Source organism: Melospiza georgiana, chromosome 2, assembly GCF_028018845.1.
Source record: "Melospiza georgiana isolate bMelGeo1 chromosome 2, bMelGeo1.pri, whole genome shotgun sequence".
NCBI lineage: Eukaryota > Metazoa > Chordata > Aves > Passeriformes > Passerellidae > Melospiza > Melospiza georgiana.
In genome coordinates this window covers 119,402,560-119,429,715 of record NC_080431.1, presented here as the reverse complement: position 1 = coordinate 119,429,715, position 27,156 = coordinate 119,402,560, and the positions used below count along the sequence as shown (strand labels likewise).

Below are 27,156 nucleotides of genomic sequence, written 5' to 3'. Positions count from 1 at the left end.
GCCCGTCCCAGCAGCTCCTGCGGATCCAGGAGGCAGCTGAGCAGCCAGAATCCATCCAGCAGACCACAGAGCAGGTGCAGCCCGTGGCAAAGCCAAGCTGGGGCTGTGTGGGAGAGGCGTTCAGCCAGAACTCTCCATGCCTTGGCAGCACGTGGAGCCAGCCAGGCTCCCACAGCCTCCCAGGGAAGGCACTGGCACAGCTCTGGGGAGGGCTGTGCTGCTCAGAAGGAAAAGCTGCTTTTTATGGCAGCTCCTGCATTTCCCCACTCGAATCACATCAATAAATGCATCATTACTTTATTTACAAAGGCTCGACCCAGCACGGTTCAGCTGCTAGAAAAGGTCAAAAACACCCCCACGCTGCTGTGAAAGGCACTTAAATGAACCCCAGAATCGGGCTGGGAGGGATTTTCAGGATCGTTTCCATGTCCCACAGGCAGGGACACCTCCCACTGTCCCCAGTGCCCAGCCTGGCCTTGGGCACTGCCAGGGATGCAGGGATGGAATTCCCTGCCAGGGAACAATTCCCAATTCCCAAAATCCCACCCAGCCCTGCCCTCCTTCAATTTAAAGCCATTCCCTGAGGGCTGGCACTCTCTGCCCATGTACCAAACCCCTCTCCCTCCTCTCCAGAGCCCCCTTCAGGCTCTGGGATGGGCTCTGAGCTCCCTCAGGAGCCTCCTCCAGGGAGGAGAATTATTTGGATGAGCTCTCTGTAAATCCCACACGCCCTGGGGGTTGGGATCACTTCTACAGAGCCACAAGCAGCACCCAACATTTCCCTTTTCCATCTGGATGCAGCCACTTTTCTCTGTGGGTGCTCAAAGAGAAGAGACTTGCACAGGGAAATGCAGAGCAGCAGCTTGTGAAGGTGGGATCCTGGAAGGCTGAGGGCTGGCAGGGATGTCAGAGATCTTTTCCAGCAGAGCCAGAGCTGGTGTTATTCAGGATAATGAATGCCATTGTTGGGTATTGAGCTCCACCTATGGGCGCCTCCTCGTGCCTCTGGAAATCCTTCAGCTTCACTGGGACTCAGCCCCGCTTCAAGGCTCCAACCCCAGGTTTCCAAGGTGGGAAGAGCCCTTCAGGAGCACCCAGGCCCACCCCAGCAGCACCAGCATCACCCCAAGGCCACATCCAGACTCCTCCTGGCACTCCCCGGGACAGGGACCCCAAACCCCCCTGGGCAGCTCTGACCCAAACACCCCACAGATCGTCAGAGGGGCACGAGGAAAGAAATTCCTTTCAGAAACTCTCACAAAGGAAAACGATTCACTTGATTTATCTTCATGATTCACTTGATTTACCTTCAATGGCGTCAGGAAGCTCTGCTCTCCAGCCCTGGGCATCCATCAGGGTGCCAATGGATGCCCCAGGGTGCCAATGGATGCCCCAGGCTCTTGTCAGCGGTGCCAAGGGACGGGACCAGAGGGATGGGCAGGGATGGATGCCCAGCAATTCCCCTCACAGGGGGCACAAGCCCTGCCCTGGCAGTGCCCAGCCCTGAGCAGGGCCCAGGGGGGCTCTGGGGGCTCCTGCTGGGACATTCCAGAGCCACCTGGGCCCAGCCCTGTGCCCTGAGCCCATTGCAGTGAAGGGAAATTTCCTGTCCCCATCCCCAGCCTGAGCCATCTGCCCTGGTGCAATTCCAGCCCACGGGACTCCCTCTCCTCCTTTCCCTGCCCCTCCTCTCAGGAGTTCTGGGGAGCACTGAGGTCCCCCCTGAGCCTCCTCTTGTCCAGCTGCTCCTCCCAGGATGTGTTTTCCAGCCATTTCCAAAGGAACTCCAAACAAAAGGAATTCCTGGCAGGAAAACACACACAGCACGACATGACAAAGGCTGGAATGTGACAGTTCCCTGTTACCAATGGAAATTCTGCCCGGGAAGATAAATCCAGCCCTGCCAGCTCCATCCTGTCCCCTGTCACTGGAGTCACCTCTGTGCTCCTCCCTCACTGCCTGTAGCACTGAAAATTCGCTATTAATTGAAAGTTTAGTGTCAAAATGTTCTTTACCAGTGTCTTGGGGAATGTCTTCATCATTGTTTTGTCTTTCCAGATCCATTATGAATTATTAAAAGCATCAGCAAGGAGTAATTCTCTGGAAAATGTTTCTGAAGTGTGTTGGGCAAGGCAGGATAAAAAGAACTTGTGTTCCCCAAGCCAAGCAAACTCGAGCAGGCAGGTGATGAAGCCATGGGCAAAATCCCTGCTGGAATTGTTCAAAAATGGTTCAAAAATGGTTCAAGTGGCTCCAGAGCTCTGCAGCTCATTCCTCCCCCAGCCCTGCCAAGTGTGGACTGAAGAAGAAGCTTCTGATGGACTCAAAGTTTCCACCCTTGGGGCTGCTCTGGAAAACAAAACTGATTAAAAACCAACTTTGGTCCTTTTGAGGCCGCTGCCTTCACCTCTTTAATGAGGCAGGGCTTTAACTGGGCACCAGAAATTCCTTTCTGCCATCACAGGACCTCCATCCCTTCACACAGCAAAACCTTCATGGTTTCCCTTAATTCCTTTTGCAGCAAAAGGACTTAAAGTTTTCAGGTAAAGCCACTGAATGCTGATGTATTTCTCTATTCCAGGAGCTTCAGAAATCATGGGATGGTTTGGGATGGAGGGACCTTAAAGCTCATCTCAATCTCACTCCACCTGCCACCATCCCAGGCTGCTCCAAGCCCCATCCAACCTGACCCTGGACACTTCCAGGGGTGGGGAATCCAGAACCTCTCTGCAAAAAAACCCAAATTGTTCATTTTTAATAGAAATATTTCATGTATTACCAATGCACAGGGATTATTCTGGAGCAGGGAGGTGCTGATACCTTTATCAGGAACTTGAGGCTCAGAAGAATCAGGTTTGATTCTCACATGATCTCCCACGTGGAGCTCATGCAATTCTCTGAGGGTTGGAAACCTTTTCAAGGCGTCGATTTATGAGGGCCTGGCACAACATTCTGCCCCTCTGGAAGCTGAAAATTCCCATTTTGGCGCTGAGCTTGGGGTGGTTCTGTGCAGAAAACACCAGGACATTTACAAGAAGACAACAAAATATTTTAATTTCAATCTGCCCCGTGCTATACAAGTGTATAAAATACCAACTAAGCATCCATTGGAACATTACAAAAATAACCAGGAAAAGCAAGCAGCACACTGGAGTCATGGGGACAGGAGGTGGCAGATCCAAGCAGGAGCACACTGAGAGCATTCCAAGATTTCCATGGTTCCCACCTCTGGCAGGGGTCAGGTATTAAGATGACAAAAATCAGATTATTGATGGTTAGAACTGAAAAGCAGCTCTGCTTTTGGAGGGAACACAGCAGCAGCCACCTGGGTTTGTGCTGCCAAAGTCATGCTTTGATTTTTCGTGGAAGAAAGACAGGACAGGAATTATTCCCAATGCTTTGAACTGAATGTGGTGAGACACAGCGTCCAGCAGTCGTTTGAGAAACGTGGAAAAGTCTTGGAAAGGCTTCAAGGCAGTTGTGGCAAACCTGCAAAGTTTTCCTCCATCAGTTCCTCTCTTTTGGGTGTTGAATGCAGCACGTGGAGCCAGCTGAGGGTAACCCAGAATAATCTGATTTTCCTGTGTTGCAGCTCCAGCAATCCATGGAATCAGCCCTTCTCAACCAGGGCCAGGCTTTGCTCCACTTCCCAGGGAATCACAGTCCAAGCCAGAGCAGGAAATTCAGTGTATTCCTGGTCTCCAGGCCCTCATTTGTGTTCCAGTCAGGAGTTCCAGGCCCTCCAAACACCCTGTTTCCCTGCACCGTGGCCTGGAACGGCTCCACTCTTTTTAAAACAAATATTATTTCAAAAATCGAGGTGTCAAACAGTCAACATTTGCTTCAATCTCTTCTCAGACCAACTGTGGCAAGGGCAAACCAGGAGACAGCCACAGTCTGATTCCTAAAAACACAGTGAGAGGCTCCAGCATCCCTTCTCCAAGACCCCAAGCGGCATTTCCTAGGGATAGCAATTCCTGTCTCCTCCAAAAAAATCCTGACCCCTGTTTCAAGGTGAGGATCTCCAGTTTAAAAAACAGTATTAAAATATTTCTGCCATCTTTCTTCTTTAAAATTTGCATTTAGGAGCCTTTAAACACTGCCAGAAAAAAGCCCTAAAGCTTCTCCCACATATTCCCATTGCTTAAATCAGCATTCCTTGGCATGAAGCATTTCATCCCAGCTGAGTTTGGAAGCAAATCTCAGAAAGTTTGGATTTTTTGATATCCAAAAGCAGTAGAAAAAGATCCAAGTGTGCAGCTTGGAGTAGGAATGGACAAGGAAAAGGCACTCCAGCTCTCCTCACTGCTTCCTGGGTGGAATTTTCCAATCCCAAGCAAATCTTTACTCACCAAAAATGCAGATTCAAGTTTCTCCATAGTTGTTTTTCTCACTGGAAAAATCCCCCTGCTCTGAATATGCACCATCAGCATTATTTGAGTCCTTTTTTCACCCCTCGAGTCAAAGCTCCCAAACAAATCATATTGGAGATATAAATTACCTGAACTTAAAATAATTTAAAATCCACGTATTCCAACAATTCTCCTATTGCACGTTTTTCCACTGCTTTGCCAGGTAAAACCCTCTGCAGGAATTCCAAAGGTTCAAATTTTAAAAGCACAACTTCCAGAGCACCAAAAGCAGGTGCTGGAGGAATCGGATCCTGCTGGAAAACGAGTGCCAATAAAACCAAATATAAATATATCATGTATGTACACATCCAGGAGGAATTCTGGGATGCTGAGATAACAAATACTTCGAAACAATTCCCAGATTTCCAGAAACTTGGGAGAAACTCTACAAAAGAAAGCAAATGACTTGAGAAGACCAAGAAGAAACATGCACAAAAACCTAGCGTAAGAAAAAGGGTTAAATTCCCAAAACTCCCATCATCTCTCCAACCCTGTCATCCCAAGGTTTTCCAAACACCCATCAGGGGTGTCACAACAAGGAACCGTCCCCCGGAACAAGCCCAGTTTGTCCCCAAAATGTCCCCTTCTCCCATCCTGTGCTCCCAGCACGTGGGAATTGGCTCGGCACAGGGATCGAGGCTCCAAACCGAGCAGGGAATTCCCTCACGTGCAGCAAACCTGGGGTTCTGCTCCTGCAGCTGCTGCAGCTGTGCCGCGGCAAATCCCTGGAGGGCTCCTTGGAAGGCTCCTTGCAAAGGTGGAATTTCCTCCAGGGCCCGGCTCAGCTCAGCGAGGCGGGGCTGTAGTCGGGCCGACGGGTCTGGATGATTTTGGGTTTGGGTTTCTTGGGCTCCTCCTCGGCCTCGCCCTCCTGGTCGCTCTCACACACGTGGACGACCACGCTGGGGGTGGTGGCTGTGGCAGCGTGCAGCTCGTACTTGTCCCCTGAGGGGAGGGAAAACGGGAGTGAAAATGGGAATTCCTGAGGAAAGGGCACCTGGGGGCTTTTCCATGTGGGGTATTCCTGAGGGAATGTCATCTGGGGGCTTTTCCATGTGGGGTATTCCTGAGGAAAGGACACCTGGGGGCTTTTCCATGTGGGGTATTCCTGAGGAAAGGACACCTGGGGGCTTTTCCATGTGGGGCATTCCTGAGGAAAGGACACCTGGGGGCTTTTCCATGTGGGGCCTTCCTGAGGAAAAGACACCTGGGAGCTTTTCCAGGAGGTTTTCAGGGGGAGAATTCCTGCGGAAATTTTGGGTTTGGGTTTCTTGGGCTCCTCCTCGGCCTCGCCCTCCTGGTCGCTCTCGCACACGTGGACGACCACGCTGGGGGTGGTGGCTGTGGCCGCGTGCAGCTCGTACTTGTCCCCTGAGGGGAGGGAAAATGGGAGTGAAAATGGGAATTCCTGAGGAAATGTCATCTGGGGGCTTTTCCATGTGGGGCCTTCCTGAGGAAAGGGCACCTGGAGGCTTTTCCATGTGAGGCCTTCCTGAGGAAAGGGCAGCTGGGGGCTTTTCCATGTGGGGTATTCCTGAGGAAAGGACACCTGGGAGCTTTTCCATGTGGGGCCTTCCTGAGGAAAAGACACCTGGGAGCTTTTCCAGGAGGTTTTCAGGGGGAGAATTCCTGCGGAAATTTTGGGTTTGGGTTTCTTGGGCTCCTCCTCGGCCTCGCCCTCCTGGTCGCTCTCACACACGTGGACGACCACGCTGGGGGTGGTGGCTGTGGCAGCGTGCAGCTCGTACTTGTCCCCTGAAGGGAGGGAAAATGGGAGTGAAAATGGGAATTCCTGAGGAAAGGTCACCTGGAGGCTCTTCCATGGTGGGAATTCCTGAGGAAAGGGAACCTGGGCCTTCTCCAGGGGGGATTTAGGTGGAGAATTCCTGAGGAAAGGGCACCTGGGGGCTTCTCCAGTACGGATTTGGGGAGGGAATTCCTGAGGAAATGTCACCTGGAGGCTCTTCCATGGTGGGAATTCCTGAGGAAAGGGCACCTGAGGGGGTTTTAATGGGTGTTTTTAGGTGGAGAATTCCTGAGGAAACGTCACCTGGGGGCTTTTCCAGGGGGGATTTAGGTGGGGAATTGCTTGGGAAAAGGGACATGGTGACTTTTTAATGGGGTTTTTAGGTGGGGTATTCCTGAGGAAATGTCACCTGGGGGCTTTTCCATGTGGGGTATTCCTTAGGAAATGTCACCTGGGGGCTTTTCCATGGGCGATTTAGGTGGGGAACTCCTGAGGAAAGGGCACCTGGGGCACTTCCATGGTGGGAATTCCTGAGGAAAGGGCACCTGGCGGGGTTTAATGGGGTTTTTAGGTGGAGAATTCCTGAGGAAAGGTCACCTGGGGGCTTCTCCATGGGGGATTTAGGTGGGGGACTCCAGAGGAAAGGGCACCTGGGGGGTTTTTAATGGGGTTTTTAGGTGGGGAAATCCTTAGGAAATAGGACATGGTGACTTTTTAAAGGGGTTTTGGGGTGGGGAATTCCTGAGGAAAGGTCTCCTAGGGGCTTTTCCATGTGGGGAATTACTGAGGAAAGGGCGCCTGGGGGGTTTTTCATGGAGGTTTTTAGGTGGGGAAATTCCTTAAGAAATGGGACACGGAGAACCTCTAATCGTTCTTTTTTAGGAAATGTGACGTGGTGACTTTCAATGGGTTTTTTTTTTTAGGAAATGGGACATGGTGAATTTTCAATGGGGTTTTTAGTTGGGAAAATTCCACAGGAATGCTCAGGAACGGGAAAATGACAAATTTTTAATGCTTGGAAGGGCCCAAAATATTTGTTTTAAAGTTTCTTTTTGGTTTTCCTAAAATTTGGAAGGAAAACTTGGAGTAAAGGAACAGCAGCATGGAGCAGCTCTGAACTCCCACACAAACTGAGGCTGCTGTGCTATTTATTCATTTATTCATTTATTTACTTTTTTATTCCAAGTGCTCCATCAGAAACAACCTCTGCTTCCAAAACCCATTGCAGGGAAATAAAATCTCTGATAAAAATATTTCATAATAGATTATTAAGAATATTTACTGAGGAGGGTTCTTGATGGGAAGTTTTGAATCCCAGCATGAGGGAGCTCAAAGTTGTGCCCTGCCCTTTTCTCCATCCTTTACAATTCCCTAAGTTTGGAGGTGAACAGGAATTTTAAAAATTCTCCAGTAAAATGAATCTGACACAGTTTTTATTTTCTCTCATCTTATTAATGAGAATAATTATTCTCATATAATAAGAGTAATTTAATTCTGTTCAATGTTATTAAATGTGACCATTTTTCTCACCCCTAAAATTAATAATACTGCCCCAAACAGGTTGAATCTGAGCTGGATTTAAGGAAAGATTAATTTGCACCAATTTTCATGGATAAGTTGTATAAAATATGGGAGAAAAGGGAAATCAAGGATGTGATCATTAATCACTGGGGAAAGGAGGGGCAGGAATTTCTCCCTCTTAAATTCCAAAGAATTTTAAGTTCATACTGATAGTTCCTCCCACACTCAGTAGCAGTTTCCTCATCTGAGGAAAACAGAAATAAAAATATAAAGAAAAAATCGAAATAAAAATAAGTAGAAAATATAAATAGAAAGAAAAAAACGGAAAAAATAGAAAAAGAAAACAGAAGTAGAAATTTATAAAAATAAATAGAAAGAAAATAAATATAGAAAGAAAATATAAATAGAAAGAAAAATAAATAGGAATAAAATAAATAGAAATAAAATATAAATGGAAAAAATAGACTAAAATAGAAATAAAATACAAATAAAAATAAATAAAATAAAGCCAAGATATAAATACAAGTAAAATATAAATGGAAATAAAATTAGAAATAAAATATAAATAAAACCAAAATATAAATAGAAAGAAAATATAAATAGAACTAAAATATAAATGGAACTAAAATATAAATAGAAAGAAAAATAACCAGAAAATAGAAATAAAAATAAACAGAAATAAAAATTTCTTGGAAAAGTTTTAGAAATCCAGGAAGTTTTGAGATGTTTTCCTCCACCAAAATTCTGGTTTTCCCACCTTCCTACCTGGTCCTAGCTTGGAGATTGCATACAGAAGGTCGTAGTTAATGACTGGGGTGGCATCCTCCACTTGTTTCCAGTCCACAGGAGGAGAGGCAGGAGGGGAGATCAGGAACTGCTTGTCTGGGTTTGGGGGGGCCAGGTGGGAGCTGCCGATGTGCAAAGTCTGCAAGAGAAAGCAGAGCACCCCAAAGTGTCCCTGAATGCCTGAATGCTGCAGCCCTGAACCCCTGAACCCCTGCAGCCCTGAATTCCTCAATGCTGCATCCACACAGCCCTGAATGCTGCATCCGTGAATCCCTGAATTCCTCAATGCTGCATCCACACAGCCCTGAATGCTGCATCCCTGAATCCCTGCAGCCCTGCAGCCCTGAATTCCTCAATGCTGCATCCACACAGCCCTGAATGCCTGAATTCCTGCATCCCATAGTCCTTGCATCCCTCAATTCCTGCATCTCTGAATGCCTGCACCCCATAGTCCTTGCGTCCCTGAATGCCTCTATTCCTGCATCCCTCAATGCCTAAATTCCTCAATTCCTGCAGCCCTGAATCCCTGCATTTCTGCATCCCTGAGTGCCTGCACCCCATAATCCTTGAATGCCTGCATGCCTGAACCCCTGAATGCCTGCATCCCTCAATCCCTGCATTCCTGAATGCCTGCATCCCTCAAACCCTGCATCCCCGAATGCCTGCATCCCTCAAACCCTGCATCCCTGAATGCCTCTATTCCTGCATCCCTGAATCCCTCAATTCCTGCATCCCTGAATGCCTGCATCCCTCTATCCTCTATCCCTGCATCCCTGCATCCCTGAATTCCTGAATGCCCAAATCCCTGCATCCCTCAGTTCCTGCATCCCTCAATGGCTGCACTCCTGCATGCCTGAATCCCTGCATCCTTGAATGCCTGCAGAATCCCTGAATCCCCTAATGCCTGAATCCCTGCACCCCTGCATCCCTCAATTCTTGCATTCTTGCACCCCTGCATCCCTGAATGCCCAAATCCCTGAATGCCTGCATCTTTTCACCCCTGCATTCCTGAATGCCCAAATCCCTGAATTCCTGCATCCCTCAGTGCCAGCATTCCTGACTCCCCGAATGCCTGCACCCCTGCATCCCTCAATCCCTGCATCCCCTCATCCCGGGGCTGTCGTGCCCTGCCCGGCACTCAGGGTGGCAGCACCAGCCAGGACACAGCTCTGATCCACCGGGATGCTCTTCCCTAAAAATCCAAACCCTCCCAAACCTCCAGGACACAGCTCTGATCCACCGGGATGCTCTTCCCTAAAAATCCAAACCCTCCCAAACCTCCAGGACACAGCTCTGATCCACCAGGATGCTCTTCCCTAAAAACCCAAACCCTCCCAAACCTCCAGGACACAGCTCTGATCCACCGGGATGCTCTTCCCTAAAAACCCAAAGCTCTGCCCTCCCACCCCTTCAGGACACAGCTCTAAGGGAAATTCCAAAGGGATGTTCTTCCCTAAAAACCCAAAGCTCTGCCCTCCCACACCTCCAGGACACAGCTCTGATGGAAATTCTTCCCTAAAAACCCAAAGCTCTGCCCTCCCACACCTCCAGGACACAGCTCTGATGGAAATTCTTCCCTAAAACCCAAAGCTCTGCCCTCCCACACCTCCAGCAGGACAGGGCCTCTAAGGCCTTGTGACAAACGGTGCCGGGAGTCATCCTCAAAAGTGGGAGTGGAGGGAATTCCAGCAGGGACAAAAATAACCTGGATCATGGGGGTGCCCAACACTTCTGGATTCATTTTCCCACTCGATTTTCAGAGGGAAAAGCAGCTGGAAAAGCAGCTGGGAAAGCAGCCTGATGCCAGAGCCTGAGTTTGGGCAGGAGCAGAGAGCAGGGAGCTCCAGAGCTGCTCTGGTGGAGATGCCCAAGACTGGGATGGGCATGGAGAGCCTGGAATGGGCAGGGAGAGCCTGGGATGGGCAGCTCCAGAGCCCTGGAATGGGCAGGGAGAGCCTGGAATGGGCAGCTCCAGAGCCCTGGAATGGGCAGCTCCAACATTAAATGTGGAGCTCCAAGACTGGCATGTGCACCTCCAGCCTGGAATGTGCAGGTCCATCAGGGAACAGGCAGCTCCAGCCTGGAATGGGCAGCTCTGAGCCTGGAATGAGCATCTCTCAGCCTGGCATGGGCACCTCTCAGCTTGGCATGGGCATCTCCACACTCTGGATCCCTCTGGACTCCCTGGGTGCTGGCAGAACCCACCCAGCCTCCCCCAGCCCTTTAAATTCTTGGAATATTCTCATTCGCATCCAAGGTTATAAAAAAAAAATGGGAAGTATCAACAGCCTCCAAACGTGTGGAGCTCTGGAACGAGCCTGGATTCTCTAATTCATCTGACAAAAAATGACCACGAAGGAATTCTGGGATGCTGGGATTATAAACTCTTTGAAACAATTCCCAGATTTCCAGAAACTTGGGAGAAACTCTACAAAAGAAAGCAAATGACTTGAGAAGACCAAGAAGAAACATGCACAAAACCCAGTGTAAAAAAAAGGCTTCAGTTCCCAAAATTCCCATCATCTTTCCAACCCTTTTATCCCAATCCCAAAATTTAACCCCAAAATTGGGGTTTTCCAAACACCAGCTTGGAAAAAGAAATCCTCCACATCAGCTGAGGATTTGTGGCAGCCAGAACAAGGAAAGCTTTAATCCCAACCAGCTCTTTTTACCTGAGCAAAATAGAGTCTGAGCTCTTTTCCAAGGAATTCTGTCTTGTCCAGCTGGATCCTGGCATCTGCTGCAGACAAAGGGTTGCTGAAGTTTATTCTCACTCTTTTGAAGCTCTTAAAATACTGGAAGGTGAGGTCCCTGTCATAGGGGCGGAACAGGGACTCAAACTTGGCCTGCAGAGAAAGGAGCAGAGGAGAAAATCAGCATTAAACACGAAAAAAGGAATTAATTCTAAATGAGAAGTTATTAATAAGGGCAAATTACCACTCTTGAATGTTGATTATTGTAACAGCTTTGTTTATTTTCCCTTTTCTTTCTAGAATGAAGTTGTCTACCTTATCCCTGACTTCTCTGTATCCTCAAAATACATCAGTAATAATAATAAATAATAATAATAAATGATGTTATCACTTATTATCTTATTATCATAAATTAATGTTGGACAAGACACTCTAATTTAGCTACAGAAGATATCAAAATGTTTCTTAGAAAATTAATACCCAAAAACCTTGAGAAAAAAAAACCTCTGCCAAGCCTTTGCCCAGATGTGCAAACTTCAAGGGAGCCACCACAAGTTTTCATAGAGAAACATGAAAAAATCCTAATTTTCCAGCTAAATCTGATTTTCTGCAGTGACTCAGCACCAAGAATGAGGTCCATGAACATCTCCTGCTACTCTGAATTTAATTTATGGATCCCTGCAGGATCCCAGAGACACAGGAGGAGGCTCTGGAGCTGCCAGGCCCTTCCCAAGGCTTTTATTCCAATGGATTCAGACTGGGGGAATTTCCAGCTATTTTCTCTCCCTAAAAGCTTCCCAGAAACTCAGGATAAAGCCACAATAAACATTATTCCATTGAGGGAGTTTTACTACAGTATTTTGAATTAGTAGGAGGAAAAAGAGCAGGGAAATTACATAAGAAGGCAGAAATTAATTCAGAATTTCATTTTCCTCCCTGAGAAGCTGCACTTCACACACTCACCACAACTGGGTATAAAATCATTCCATTTTAAAGAGATTTTAAAATCAGAGCTGTTCTGCTTCTGCAGCTTCTTCAGAATGAGCTCTGAAACAGGAGCAGGACCCTCCCCACACTGAGCTGGTGTTTGGGAGCCTCAAAATACATCTTTGGTGTATCTCAAAGGTGAGATAGAACCATGGAAAATACACCCAAAAATTCCATTTCCAACTTCTCATTCTCTATTTAAAGACAGAAATCTTTTTTCTTAATTTTAAATTATTTAAATATGTGATTACAGAGATCAGAAATATCACTTTATCACTATGACACTAAAAAAAAAGGTATTTTTGTCCTTAAGGCATCTTAGCAGTAACAGCTCACTGTATCAGGACTGATGAGTATTTTATATTCTTTTACATTTACATTATTATTTATTTTATATTGCAAATCAGCTAAATACAGACCCAAGAGGATTTCTTATAGTATTACCAGGAAAAAAAAGCCCAGGAGAATCACATGGATTACAAATTCGTGGATCTTGCTGCCAAAATCAGTGAAGGAACAGCAGCATGGAGCAGCTCTGAACTCCCACACAAACTGAGGCTGCTGTGCTATTTATTCATTTATTCATTTATTTACTTATTTATTCCAAGCATTCCATCAAAAACAACCTCTGCTTCCAAAACTCACTGCAGGGAAATAAAATCTCTGGCAAAAATATTTCATAATAAATTATTAAGAATATTTACTGAGGAGGATTCTTGATGGGAAGTTTTGAATCCCAACATGAGGGAGCTCAAAGTTGTGCCCTGCCCTTTTCTCCAAAATCAGAATTACAGAATCCCAGAATCACAAGGTTGGGAGAGACCTTTGGGATGGTTGAGTCCAACCTGTTCTGCTCCCTGAACCTCAAATAAACCCTGGCACTGAACCCAGGCTTTGTCCAACACACCCAGGGATGGGGACTGCACCAACCCTGAGCAGCCATCCCAGAACCGATGAAATATTTGCTGAAAATTCAGAATACACCACACAGTCCAAGGAGTCTGGAGGGAAACTTGAGACAATTTTCCCAACCACAGAGAGCTAAAACTGAATAATTCCCAGAGCTGGAATCGTTCCCATCAGAGCAGCCTGCTGCACACTCTCCAAGACTTTTATGGCAAACTGTCCCTGTCATATTTTCTGAAAAATCCTCTTTGCCCAGGATTCTTCTCCTGGGAAGCTGAGAAGCCTCAGAGAAAAAGGAAAACAACATTGTCTCCTTTGCTTCTCCTGTGTTCTGTGGTTGGAAATTGTTTATCCAACATGAGAATTGTTTTTACTCAATAACCAATCACCATCTGGCTGTGCTGGGACTGAGGCGTCAGCCACGAGTTTTTAATTAGTATTTTGTTGAGCCTTCTGTCTGCATCCTTTCTCCATTATTTAGTACAGTTTTGGTATAGCATTCTTTAATGTAATAGAATAGAATGGAATATAATGGAATGGAATATAATGGAATATAATAGAACTAATATAATATAACAGAATATAATAGAATTAATAGAATAGAATTAATATAATAACAAATCAGTCTTCTAAGAACGTGGATTCAGATTCTCAATTGCCCCTCTGTCCTGGGACCCAGCAAACACCACAGCAAACTGCAATTTCCCTCTTGATAATTGTCTGTATCCTTTCTCTGTTCCTTAGTATAGTTTTAGTATAGCATTCTTTAATAGAATATAATGGAATGGAACAGAATGGAATATAATGTAATGTAATAGAATATAATAGAACTAATATAATAGAATTACTACAATATAGCAGAATTAATATAATAGAATAGAATTAATATAATAATTAATCAGGCTTCTAAGAACGTGGATTCAGATTCTCAATTCCCCCTCTGACCTGGGACCCAGCAAACACCACAGCAAACTGCAATTTCCCTCTTGTTAAGCCTTTGTCTGTATCCTTTTTCTGTTCTTTAGTATAGTTTTAGTATAGCATTCTTTAATACAATGGAATATAACATAATGGAATGGAATAGAACATAATGGAATGGAATATAATATAATGGAATGGAATATAATATAATGGAATGGAATGGAATATAATGGAATTTAATATAGTTAATATAATATAATTAATAGAATAGAATAGAATTAATATAATATAATAATAAATCAGCCTTCTAAGAATGTGGATTCAGATTCTCAATTCCCCCTCTCTCCTGGGACTCAGCAAACACCACAGCAAACTGCAATCCTTTCTCTGTTCTTTAGCATAGTTTTAGTATAGCATTCTTTAATAGAATAGAATGTAATATAATGGAATGGAATAGAATGGAATGGAATAGAATGGAATTTAATAGAATTACTATAATAGAATATAATTAATATAATATAATAATAAATCAGCCTTCTAAGAACATGGAGCCAGATCCTCAATTCCCCCTCTGACCTGGGACCCAGCAAACACCACAGCAAACTGCAATCCTTTCTCTGTTCTTTAGTATAGTTTTAGTACAGCATTCTTTAATATAACAGAATGTAATATAATGGAATGGAATAGGATGGAATGGAATAGAATGGAATGGAATAGAATGGAATGGAATAGAATGGAATTTAATAGAATTACTATAATAGAATATAATTAATATAATATAATAATAAATCAGCCTTCTAAGAACATGGAGCCAGATCCTCAATTCCCCCTCTGACCTGGGACTCAGCAAACACCACAGCAAACTGCAATCCTTTCTCTGTTCTTTAGTATAGTTTTAGTACAGCATTCTTTAATATAACAGAATGCAATATAATGGAATGGAATAGAATGGAATGGAATAGAACGGAATGGAATAGAATTACTATAATAGAATTAATTAATATAATAGAATGAATAGAATATACTAATAAATCAGCCTTGTAAGAGCACGGAGCCGGACTCCCAGCTCTCCTCCGTCCCGGCACTCAGCACACAGCCCAGCAGACTCCCCCGGAGCGGCGCTGGCAGCAGAACCCCAGGAACCCAGACGTACCCTGCTGTCAGGCTGGGTGAAGAGCTGCCCGTCGGGCAGGCAGGCGATGAGCGAGCCGAAGCTGTAGTGGAAGTTTCGGAAATGCATTTTCGGGCAGCCGCTCGGGAGCCGCGGCCGCCGCTCGCAGCGCTTATAAAGCGCAGCCGAGGCCAGCGGAGCCAGCCCGGCCCCCGGTGACAAAAAGCTCCCCGAGCACCCCGTGGGTGACAGCGAATTCCTGAGCATGCTTGGGAACAACATGTAAGCGGCACTGGAAAGAGGTGACGTCAGTAATTAGTCAGCTTCCCCCTGCTAATTACCGGGAGCATGGAAAATGCGGCTGAGCCGACGGGGCAGCTGCCGCCGCCTCTCGCAGCATAGTTTCCACTGGCAGTAATTCCATGCAGCTCCGCTCCGGCATGGAAAATGTCCCTGCCTTGCTTGGCAGGATGCTCCAGGAGCGGCCTGGGGAGAGGGCAGCAGGGAAAACGTCTGGTTCTGGTGCTCTGGGGATGGCACAGGAATCCCTGAACTCAGTTCTTGTTCCACTCAAGAGCCACAGGTGGAAATGCTCTGGCAATGGGGAGAAGGCAGCAGGGAAAACGTCTGGTTCTGGTGCTCTGGGGATGGCACAGGAATCCTTGAACTCAGTTCTTGTTCCACTCAAGAGCCACAGGTGGAAACATTACCCTGTGTCAAAGGGAAATGTCCCTGCCTTGCTTGGCAGGATGCTCCAGGAGCGGCCTGAGGAGAGGGCAGCAGGGAAAACGTCTGGTTCGGGTGCTCTGGGGATGGCACAGGAATCCCTCAGCTCAGTTCTTGTTCCACTCAAGAGCCACAGGTGGAAATGCTCTGGCAATGGGGAGAAGGCAGCAGGAAAAATGTCTGATTCTGATGCTCTGGGGATGGGACAGGAATCCCTCAGCTCCTTCTTGTTCCACCAAACAGTCACAGGTGTAAACACTCTGGCAATGGGGAGAAGGCAGGAGGGAAAATGCCCAGTTCTGATGCTCTGGGGATGGGACACAAATCCCTGAACTCAGTTCTTGTTCCACTCAACAGCCACAGGTGGAAACATCACCCTGTGTTAAAGGAAAATGTTCCTGCCTTGGCAGAATGCTCCAGGAGCGGGCTGGGGAGAAGGCAGCAGGGAAAATGCTCAGTTCTGATTCTCTGGGGATGGGACACAAATCCCTGAACTCAGTTCTTGTTCCACTCAATAACCACAGGTAGAAACTCTCTGGGAATGGCCCGGGGAGAGGGCAGCAGGGAAAATGTCTGGTTCTGATGCTCTGGGGATGGGACAGGAATCTCTGAGCTCAGTTCTTGTTCCACCAAACAGCCACAGGTGGAAACATCACCCTGTGTTAAAGGAAAATGTTTATTCCTCAGCAGCATGCTCTGGGGAGAAGGCAGCAGGAAAATGCCTCATTCTGATTCTCTGGCGATGAGAAACAAACCCTTCAGCTCAGCTCTTGTTTCACTCAATAACCACAGGTGGAACCATCATAGCCCTGTGTTAAACCAGAATGATCTAAAAGCACTCAAAATTTTGTCTGTCTTGTAACTTTGGAGCTGCAGTGCATGGGAGAGTTTCAAATCGCTTGTGAAAGCTTCAGTTTAAACTTTATTAATTAATTGAAATGGTGATGAGCTTTTTTCAGTGGTTCTTGCTTAAAAAAAAAATAAACACACAAAGCAAAAAGACTCCCACCCCCCTCCCAAGAAATCCACAAGAAAAGACCACAAAAAGCTGTGTTGTGTGCTGCTTTTTGGGAAATGCTTGGGGATTCAGGTGTCCCAGAAAATGTCAGGAATTCGGGGAATGGGCTGGGCAGAAGGCAGCAGGAAAATCCTCAGTTCTGATCCTCTGGGGATGGGAAACAAATCCCTGAGCTCAGTTCTTGTTCCACCAAACAGCCACAGGTGGAAATGCAGAGATGGATTTGGGGAAATATTTTCCTGCCATCACAAGGAGGATTCGTTTGGAAGCTTCTTCAAAGCAGCTCTGTGCATTAATTACAGCTCTTGCCTTATTAAGCACCTTCCCAGCCCCACGGAGCAGGGAGGGTTTCTCAGGGCTTGCTTTGTGCCTCTTTTTCCAACCAAAGCCTGTCAGGGTTCTACCAGAACCTGAGACACAGCAGGATGGAGCAGCTGTGCAACCTGAATTCTGACATTTCCTGGGGCACCTGAATCCCAAAGCCTTTCCCAAAAAGCAGCACGCAACACGGGTTTTTGTGGGGGTTTTCTGGTCTTTTCTTGTGGATTTTTTTTGTGTGTTTGTTGGGTTTTTGTTTTTTTTCTTTAAAGCAAGAACCTCTAAAAAAAGCTCATCACCACTTCAAGTAATTAATGAAGTTTACACTGAAGCTTTCACAAGCTATTTGAAACTCTCCCATGCACTGCAGCTCCAAAATTACAACACAGTCAAAGCTTTAAATGCCTTCAGTTCATTCTGATTTAACACAGGGCTATGGCAGAAGCACCAAGTTCTAGGGAATACCTGCAAACAATGCACAGTGCTAAGTTTAAAACCTGATTTCATCACTATTTAACTACACAAAACTTTTCACACAAAGATTATTCTCCATTTTTAGGGGGTCTACTTGCTAAATCCCCATTTAAAGTCAAACCCTCTGCTGTTCTTAGGTTACCTCAGTGTAAAAGTTACCACAGCATGAAAAGAATACTTCACACAAATTTTTGGAACCTTTCCTTGGAAGGCATCACTAAAAAATCCCAGGATCACTGCATTGGAGAAGCACTTGAGGACTATCAAATCTCACCTGTGCCTGAATCATCACCCACCTTGTCCAGCCCTGAGTGCCACATCCAGAAATTCCTGCAGGGATGGGGACCCCAAACCCCCCTGGGCAGCCCCTGCCAGGCCTGAGCTCCTTTTCTGGGCAGGATGGGATGAGAGATCCCACACAGAGCCCAGAAAATGACACTGAGCACATCCCAAACCCTGTCCCTGCCCTGGAATTTCTGTCAGGTGCCCTCAGCCCTGGGGATGTGGAAGGAGCAGGGGTGACTGCCCGGAGCACAGGTCAGGATGCTCACCTGGAAAGAATGGCCGTGACTCACCTGAGCACAAGCAGGCTGCCAGGGAACTGCAGCTCCTGATAAGAAAGCAGGGCAGGTTCCTGCTCCAGGCTGGCACAGCCCGGGCTCACTGCAGCCCCTCTGGGGACATTTCTGTCCCTGAGGAGTAAAACAGTAAAAATCTCTCTGGTTCCACGCTCAAGGCCAGCTGGGCATTGCTGAGAGCCAGGGAAAATGACTGCAGAAACCAGCCCAAAACCAGAACTTTGTCAGCTAATTCAGGACTAGAGCCTGCCTAGGAACAAACCAAGTGGGGCTGAGAAATGCAACACCTCACAAAAGAATCTTTTCACAGCGTTCTCCAGATTTAAAAGAAACATTTAAGTCCTACTGACACACACAGTGTTTTTAATCTGGCTTTTTAAAACCCCAAAGAATCACTTGTAGTATGCTGCACTTTGTCACTGTCACCATGATTTATTGACGTGGCTGTGCACCAAATCATGGAATCACAAAAAGGACCTCAGAGCCCACCCAGTGCCACCCCTGCCATGGCAGGGACACCTCCCACTGTCCCCAGTGCCCAGCCTGGCCTTGGGCACTGCCAGGGGTGCAGGGGTGGAATTCCATGCCAGCCCTGCCCACCCTGCCAGGGAACAATTCCCAATTCCCAAGATCCCACCCAGCCCTGGCCTCCTCCAGCTCAGGCCAGCTCTCTGTGTACTAAATAAACCTCTTTGAATCATTAATGCTAAACTCAAGCATTTTTCAAAAGGAAAAGCCCCAATTGCCACTGCCCCTGGTGCAGGAAGAGCTGTTTGGGGCAGTGGAGCCCTGAGATGATGTGGAAACCACGAGGCCAAGTTACAAAAGCCCCAGTGCCCAAGCTGAGTGCTGCAATGTTCCCTTGGGTACCCACAGCAAACAACCCTGGCTGGGACAGGAGCATTGCAACACCTCAGGAGCCCTGGATGGGATGTTCTGATTTTATCAGAGGGCAGCTTTGCTGCAGACAGAACAAGGGCAAAATCAGCAGCCCAGGGAGGAGCTGGAGCTGCTGCAGAGCCCAGAGGAGGCTCCAGGATGGGCAGAGGGATGGAGCAGCTCTGCTGGCAGGAAAGGCTGGCACAGCTGGCATTGTTCACCTGCACAGGAGAAGCTTTGGGCTGAGCTCAGGGTGGCCTTGCAGGGCCTGGAGGAGCCCCAGGAAAGCTGGAGAGAGACAATTGCCAGGGGATGCAGGGACAGCACCCAGGGAATGGCTGCCAGTGCCAGAGGGCAGGGCTGGGTGGGATCCTGGCAATGAGGAATTGTTCCCTGGGATGGAAATGAGGGACTGGAATGGATCCCTGGCAGTGCCCAGGGCCAGGCTGGACACTGGGGACAGTGGGAGGTGTCCCTGCCATGGCAGGGGTGGCACTGGGTGCACTCTGAGGTCCTTCCCACCCATTCCAGGATTCCATGGCTCCCTGGTGCTGCTGCACTTTGGGGATGAAGGCAAAGGCTCAGAGCAGAGGGACAGGACAGCAGGGGCAGCTCCCCCTCCTCAGCTTTCACCTTTCCCCTGCGAGCTGCACATTCCAGGGCTCACATTCTGGAAGCTGAGTTCTAGAATTGCACACAAGGTGCTCAATCAGAACCTCAAGTGCTCCCAAACACCACGAGCACCTGAGAGATCCTCCAGCACTGCCCAAGGACAGAAATGTGACAGAGACCTTTTTCAGGGCTGGAAGGACAATCAGAGAGCCCAATAAAGGTATGAGATAGTGGCAACACAGCAGGACTGAATGCCATAATTAGCTCCCCAACTTCATCTCCACATGCAGTGGAACAGGCAAGGCACAGAATTGAAGGACGTGAGGCCACAGAAGCAGAAATCAGGCAAAAGTCACCAAAAGTGCCAATAACTCCAACAGCAAAGTGAAGGGAAATGAACGTGAACTTAAACATGCTGGGAATTCTCTAAGGTGACAGAATTACCCCCAAGAGCCACAAACCACAACAACCCAGTCCACTCTCCCTCCTCCCTGCAGGTTTTCCAGCTGCCCTTGGAGGTGCTCTGTGTGTAATCCCTGCCCTCCCACTCCAGGCCTGCTGCTCTTTTCCTACCAACACCCAGCTTCTATTCCTGTTCCATGTTCATTATCTGCCTCAGCCCTTCCTCAGCACAGGGATAAACATCTTCAAGTTATCTACAACGAAAATCACACTGCTTTCATTTTCCTGGCACAGCCTTACTCTCATTTTACTGGCTAAAAATAATCCACATTCCCAACCACTCCCTTGCTCCCAACAAAAATAAAATACCCCCCAAACAAAAATCATAAATTCCCAGACTGGTTTGGGTTGGGAGAGACCTTAAATTCACCCAGTGCCAGCCCTGCCATGGCAGGGACACCTCCCATTGTCCCAGGCTGCTCCAGGCCCAGTGCCCAGCCTGGAACTGAACATGCCAGGGATGCAGGGGCAGCCCCAGCTGCTCTGGGCACCCTGTGCCAGGCCCTCACTGCCCTCAGAGTAAAGAATTTCTTCCAAAAATTTCTGTAACATTAACACTGGGTGATAATTCTGCCTCCCTTGTCCTCCCTGTGTTTGTGACCTGGGTGTGCTTGGCATTGGAAAAATTTACAGGGCTAAGTCAGAGGCTTGAGTGGGTGTGGAGCTATGCCAGGCACGGCCTGTGCCAGGCTGCCAGGGCTCAGGCTGCTGCAGCAATCTGGGGAGAAAACTGTCCTAAAGCAGGACTGCTCTGTTTTACCTCATGAGAAACCCTGTCAGACCTGCAGCAAGCAATCCTGCCCAGGTTTCTGTGGAGAGCCTGGTTCAAGCATGGCTTAAAGAAAGAGGCCATGAAGGTATACAGCTGATGGGAAAGTAAAGGGCAGCTGTAAAGCAGCAGTTCCCAGGCTTGATTTTGTAAATAACGAGGTTCTCAGACACCTTTTCTATAAACAGCAGGATTCTCAGACAGTCTTCCCACAACAGGCAAAACACTCTGTCCTTGGGCTCTCTGGGAACAGATATGGAGGTTTTGAGAACCTTTCATATCACAGTGAGAACGCTGGTCCTGTTTTCAATAAACAACCACAGGTATGGTAAAACAAAAGGAGGGGTTAGAGTTTTCTCTGTAACCTATTGTGAGCTCGGATTTTGCAATATGCATGAAGTTAATTAACACTATTATAAAGTGGCTGATTTAATCAATAAATCAGAGCCGATGCTGATCAACGACAAGGTGGGTTGGCTCCCTTTGCTTTCAACAGGTTTCCTTTCAGACAGAGCAGCTGGGGCTGCCCCTGCCCCCCTGGCAGTGCCCAGGCCAGGCTGGAGCAGCCTGGCACAGTGCGAGGTGTCCCTGCCATCTTTAAGGTCCCTTCCGACTGAAACCATTCTGTAATTCTGTGACAGCTTCTGCTTTGTGGTTATAAAGAGCTGTGGTTTAAAGTTACATATTCCAGGTTGTATTTTCTGCATTCCTCAGGAAGGTCCAGTGAAATAAATCCATTCCTCCAGCAGGGAAATCATCTGCACAAAGCAATGTGTTAACCAGCTCAGGAGTCTGAGGGATCTCAGGATGACCTGCACCGATTTACAGCAGAGGAGCCACAGCACAGCAAGGCCACAAAGGGGCTTCCCAATGCCAGGATGCCCTGCTGGAGCCAAGGAATGCCCACATCGGTGGAAAAGGGGCACAGCAGCTGCTGTGGGCTCAGTGCTGCACAGCCCTGCAGGGGCTGCATCCCCTCAGTGCCCAATGTTTGTGCAGTTTGGGCACAAGGGACTGCTGGGGTCCATCCCTGAGCTCCACTGCAGCAGCAGCTGGGACAACTGGAAAATGGCAAAGCCCAGGTACAGCCAGCAGCAGGCAAAGATTTCTCTGGTACAGAGAAAAAAAAATTTAAAAACTTATAAAAACTTTCCAGCACGTTGCTAAAGCTCACAGATAATTGTTCCAACCAATCACTAAAAGCACACAAACACCTGCTGCACACAATGCCTGCTTGACTGCTGTCTATTAACACACAAAACTCCATTATTAAGTTTAAAACCTTCTACTGTCTTTTTAAGCACATTTTTCTGCAGTCTGAAGGTCTGTCTTAGCCAAGCCCAAAACTGAAGCTATTGCTTTATGTCCTTGCTGCACTGCTGTAACTTTTCTACTTTCAGACTCTGCAGTTAGCTCTGAGCTCTCTGCTCTTTGTGTTTCTGTCAGGACGTGAATTTCTGTCAGGATGTGAATTTCTGTCAGGACATGAATTTCTGTCAGAACGTGAATTTCTGTCAGAACGTGAATTGCTTTCACAGCTCCCTCAAACTCCTCTTACCTTTGCTGTGTTCCCCAAACCTGCCTGGGCTCCACCCAATTATCTGAGTGCTCCTCTCAAAGGAGGAGCCCCTGGTTCTAAAACTGCAGCACTGGGAAATGCTGAGATCTTTTCAGAATAAAGACTGTCAGAAATATCTATCAGAGCATTCATTCAGCACAGTTAGCACTGGCTAATGGTACCAGAGATATTTACTGAAAAGGATAAACTCAGCTGACAAGAAAAAATTGAAAACCACATGTCTGGGGTGCAGTGGCACCTCTGGTTTAGGCTTCCAGCTATTCCAGAAAAATCTTCTCCTGTTCCAAACAGAAGGAGAGAAGTGAGTGTTCATTTTCTAAAATGGCAGGCAAACCCACAGGAAAGTCAGGGAAAAGTTATGAGGATTCTACACCTTAAGACACAAGACTCAAATACAAACTCCAGACTCAAATACAAACTCCAAACTCCAGACTCAAATACAAACTCCAGACTCAAATACAAACTCCAAACTCAAACACTTCTCCAGACCTGAAGTTGCAGAGGGATAAATGTCAGTGAGTTTGTAAAATAACTCTGCCTATTTCTACTGCCTTTATTTCTGTTTAAACTCATTAACTGCTTTACTCTCATTCCAAAATTATCTCCAGATAATGTATTTATAGTAGAAAAAGCACATTATGAAACACCTTTTGCACTAATTGGGTTGGGAGATTAGAAAAGGGAAGGAGAAAGTTCCTGCAAAGTCAATCCAAGAAACATTTCCTTCACCACAGAGAGAGAATTTGGGTCCAGATCATCAAACCAGCCTTCAAGAAGATGCATTTAAAAATCTATGAAAATTCCTGAGGAGGACTGTCCAGCAATAATATAATTAATCCATGAGATGTTGGGGTGAGAGAAAGCAAACAGCCAAAGACAACAGAAAAGGCCAAAGATGACAAAGAAGAAATCAAGAACATTCCCATGGGCAGCTACAGTTTCAGTGCTGATTTTTAGTTCCAATTATGGCAGAAAGGAGGTGACAGGACAAGAGCCCAGTGTCCAGCTCACCATGGAACCCTGCTCAGGCCACCCCAGAAAAAGCAAATTCTGGAAAGGGAAGGGCAGGAAATCCTCCAACAACTCCCCTGCAGCTTGCTGAGGGCTCCTCTAAATAGAGCTGTCTACAGAAATCCTTGCTCAGAGCGGAGCTAAAAAAGGGGGAAGGGTGGAAATTCTCCAAAGATCACCTCTGTTTGTCAGGAACTAGAAAAGGACAAGGACTTTGAAAACAAAATGGGTTAATAGGGCATTTTTCACACTGGAGAAAAGCTATTTCCAGCAGAATTGAAGGAAGTGATTTGTTAAAAATGCTCCTGCAGCCCCCAAGACAAAAAGAGGCTTGTCCCAAGCACTGGGTAACAATGAAATAAAGGAAGCATGAGAGACTCAGGAAAAATCGGCTCCACTCTGACCTTTTCAAGGTTATTTCTTTGAATTAATAGCTCAAAGGGGAAAAACCCATCCAGACAGTAATTAACAGCTCTGTGGAGCTGCAAGATGAAATAATTCAGACCAGAATGAAGGGGCACGTTCAAACACATCACTGCTGAAGCAAAAAGGGGCTTTGGATCATTATTTCTTGAGTGAGGGGGCACCTTCAGCACGAAGATCTGGCTGTGTTATGGAGAGGGAGCAGCTGTAAAGTTATTTATAAGTGAGTCTGAGCAGAGGGAGAGGTGCAGAGCAGGGCACGAGCTCCCCGTGGCATTCCTGCATTCCTGGAGTGTGTCCTGTGTGCCCTGCCAGGGAGCACAGCTGGAGCCCTGCCCGGCCCCAGTGCCACCTTTGGGCACTGAGCAGGGACCACACTGCAGAGCAATTTAACCCAGAGCTGCTGCAATGGTGACAGGGCCACGAGGAGAACAACCCTGAGCTGCCCAAACACGGAGGGACGGGCAAAGGGAGCTCCCACACAAACACAGCCAGGCTGTGGCAGCTCCTGAGGGAGGATGGGGGTGAAAGAGACAGAACAAAGCTCAGGGAATCCCAGAACCACCAAATCCCCCATGCAGTGCCAGCTGTGCCCACCTTGTGCCCAGCCCAGAGCACTCAGTGCCACCTCCAGGGCACACCTGCAGGGATGGGCACTGCAAAGCTCCCTGGGCAGCCCCTGCCAGGGCCTGAGCTCCCTTTCCATGGGCAAATTGCTGCTGCTGTCCCAGCTGAGCCTGCCCTGGCCCAGCCTGAGGCCGCTCCCTCTGCTCCTGTCCCTGTTCCCTGGCAGCAGAGCCCGACCCCCCCGGCTGTGCCCTCCTGGCAGGGACTTGTGCAGAGCCACGAGGGCCCCTGAGCCTCCTTTGCTCCAGCCTCAGCCCCTGCCAGCTCCTCAGGGATTCTGCAGCCCCTTCCAGCTCCTCAGGGATTCTGCAGCCCCTTCCAGCTCCCTCAGGGATTCTGCAGCCCCTTCCAGCTCCTCAGGGATTCTGCAGCCCCTTCCAGCTCCCTCAGGGATTCTGCAGCCCCTTCCAGCTCCTCAGGGATTCTGCAGCCCCTTCCAGTTCCTCAGGGATTCTGCAGCCCCTTCCAGCTCCTCAGGGATTCTGCAGCCCCTTCCAGCTCCCTCAGGGATTCTGCAGCCCCTTCCAGCTCCTCAGGGATTCTGCAGCCCCTTCCAGCTCCTCAGGGATTCTGCAGCCCCTTCCAGCTCCCTCAGGGATTCTGCAGCCCCTTCCAGCTCCTCAGGGATTCTGCAGCCCTCTCCAGCTCCCTCAGGGATTCTGCAGCCCCTTCCAGCTCCTCAGGGATTCTGCAGCCCCTTCCAGCTCCTCAGGGATTCTGCAGCCCCTTCCAGCTCCCTCAGACCCTCCTGGAGCTCCAGCCCCTTCCCTGTTCTTCTCCCATCACAGAGTTCCAGCTGTGCCCCCACAAAGGCCCCCTAAAACACTTCCCTAATTCTCTTCTTCCCTGGGAAGAAGAGGGAGTTCCCCACCAAGGATCCAGCAGCGCCACAGGGCAGCCCCACAGCTGCCAGGGCTTTGCTCAGACCCCATGCAGTCGAGGCCAGGGTGCTCAGAGCTGCCCCAGACCCAGCTGTTCCCACGGGAAGCACATCCCTGCCCTGTTCCTGCCTTCCAGCAGCAGCACAGCATAACTGAGGTACAGAACACTGACCCCAAACATGGCTCATTATAACACAGCCCCGTGCCAGCCAGCTGAGATCAGTTCTGCTCTCGTGTAGGAGCAGTGATGAACACACAACAGGAGAGCAGCTCTCACTAGTTCAACTCTGGGCTGGTTGTGCAAGGCTGGGATCCAGACTGCGATTCCAGAATCCAAAACAGCCACAAGAACCACGGAGAGAGACAATTGCCAGGGGATGCAGGGACAGCACCCAGGGAATGGTCCCAGTGCCAGAGGGCAGGGCTGGGGGGGATCCTGGCAATGAGGAATTGTTCCCTGGCAGGGTGGGCAGGGCTGGCATGGAATTCCATCCCTGCATCCCTGGCAGTGCCCAGGGCCAGGCTGGACACTGGGGACAGTGGGAGGTGTCCCTGCCATGGCAGGGGTGACACTGGGTGGGCTCTGAGGCCCAGCTCAAACCATCCCGTAATTCCATTCCATGGGAATGCCTTGTGGCATTCACATTCTCTACACACACACAGACACAATTCTCTCTCCCAGGATTTTTCTGGGGAAGGCAGTGAGAACCTCAGAGAAGAAGAGAAAAATTCTCATCTCTATTCACTGCTCCTGCTGTTTTGCACATGGGGAATGTGTTACAGAAATTGGTTACCTGAAGTAATTTTTTAATTAGACACAGGTGAAAGTTGTTTTGATTGATTAGCCAATCACTCAAAGCTGTGTCTGTCAGGAGACAGTCACAAGTTTTTCTTTAGTATAATACAGAATCTTTTTAATATCTTTTTATTATAATTATAACGTAATATTCATGTAATATAGTACAGTTTTAATAAAGTGATTGTTCAGCATTCTGAATCATGGAGTCAGAGCACATTATTCACTGCATGGAGAATGCCCTGATATGAAAAGTCTTCAAAATATTTATTTGTGGAAGAGGTTTTACAGGAACTGGTGTGAGCCAGAGAGAATTCTGATCAGAGGATCCATGTTCACCCCTGAAAGAATTTCCTGCCAAGGTCGTTGACACAGAAACCAAGAAAGAAAGGAGAAATAAGAGAAACCTGCAACTGCCTGTTCCAATGAGTATTGGTTTGTCTTTCCTGACCAATGAGTAAAGTGTAAATTTATGAGTTTTGTGAGAATATATAGAAACCATCCATGCTAGAATAAAACCAGGTTTGAAGTCTTCTGAAAATGGAGTGTTGCTTTCTATTGTCTCCATCACAACTACAACATATATCCACTTCATCATCCCTATATCCACTTTCTCAAGAGAGAAAGAAGGGACATGTTCAAACACATCACTCCTGAAGCAAAAAGGGGCTTTGGATCATTATTTCTTGAGTGAAACCTTCATAATGTTAGAGTAGGAGCCTGATGTCAGCATCCCAGTCTTTTAAATATTCAAGGAAAAAAAATATTTCTCTGGCCTGCTGGTTTGCTGACACACACACTGATCACCACAGCAGCACCGAAGGCAGGTGGAAATTGGAGTTCAGCATGATTCCATCTTCACTGAAACTTTTCTGGGAAGACCAAAGAAGTCAAGATATTTTTACCTCACCCTGTACAT

General features: G+C 47.6%; 1 protein-coding gene across 1 annotated transcript in view; it reads right to left on the bottom strand.

Annotated features, from left to right (window-relative positions):
- Positions 1–3,027: 3,027 nt before the first annotated feature.
- Positions 3,028–27,156, bottom strand: part of RCAN1 (regulator of calcineurin 1) — a 45,697-nt gene continuing 21,568 nt past the window's right edge. Inside the window, exons 2-4 of the mRNA XM_058019226.1 lie at positions 11,139–11,312; positions 8,446–8,605; positions 3,028–5,357 (exon numbers count right to left, since the gene is read on the bottom strand). Of these exons, the coding sequence (XP_057875209.1) occupies positions 5,194–5,357; positions 8,446–8,605; positions 11,139–11,312 (498 nt within the window). The 3' untranslated portion in view covers positions 3,028–5,193. The remainder of the gene's footprint in view (positions 5,358–8,445; positions 8,606–11,138; positions 11,313–27,156) is intronic.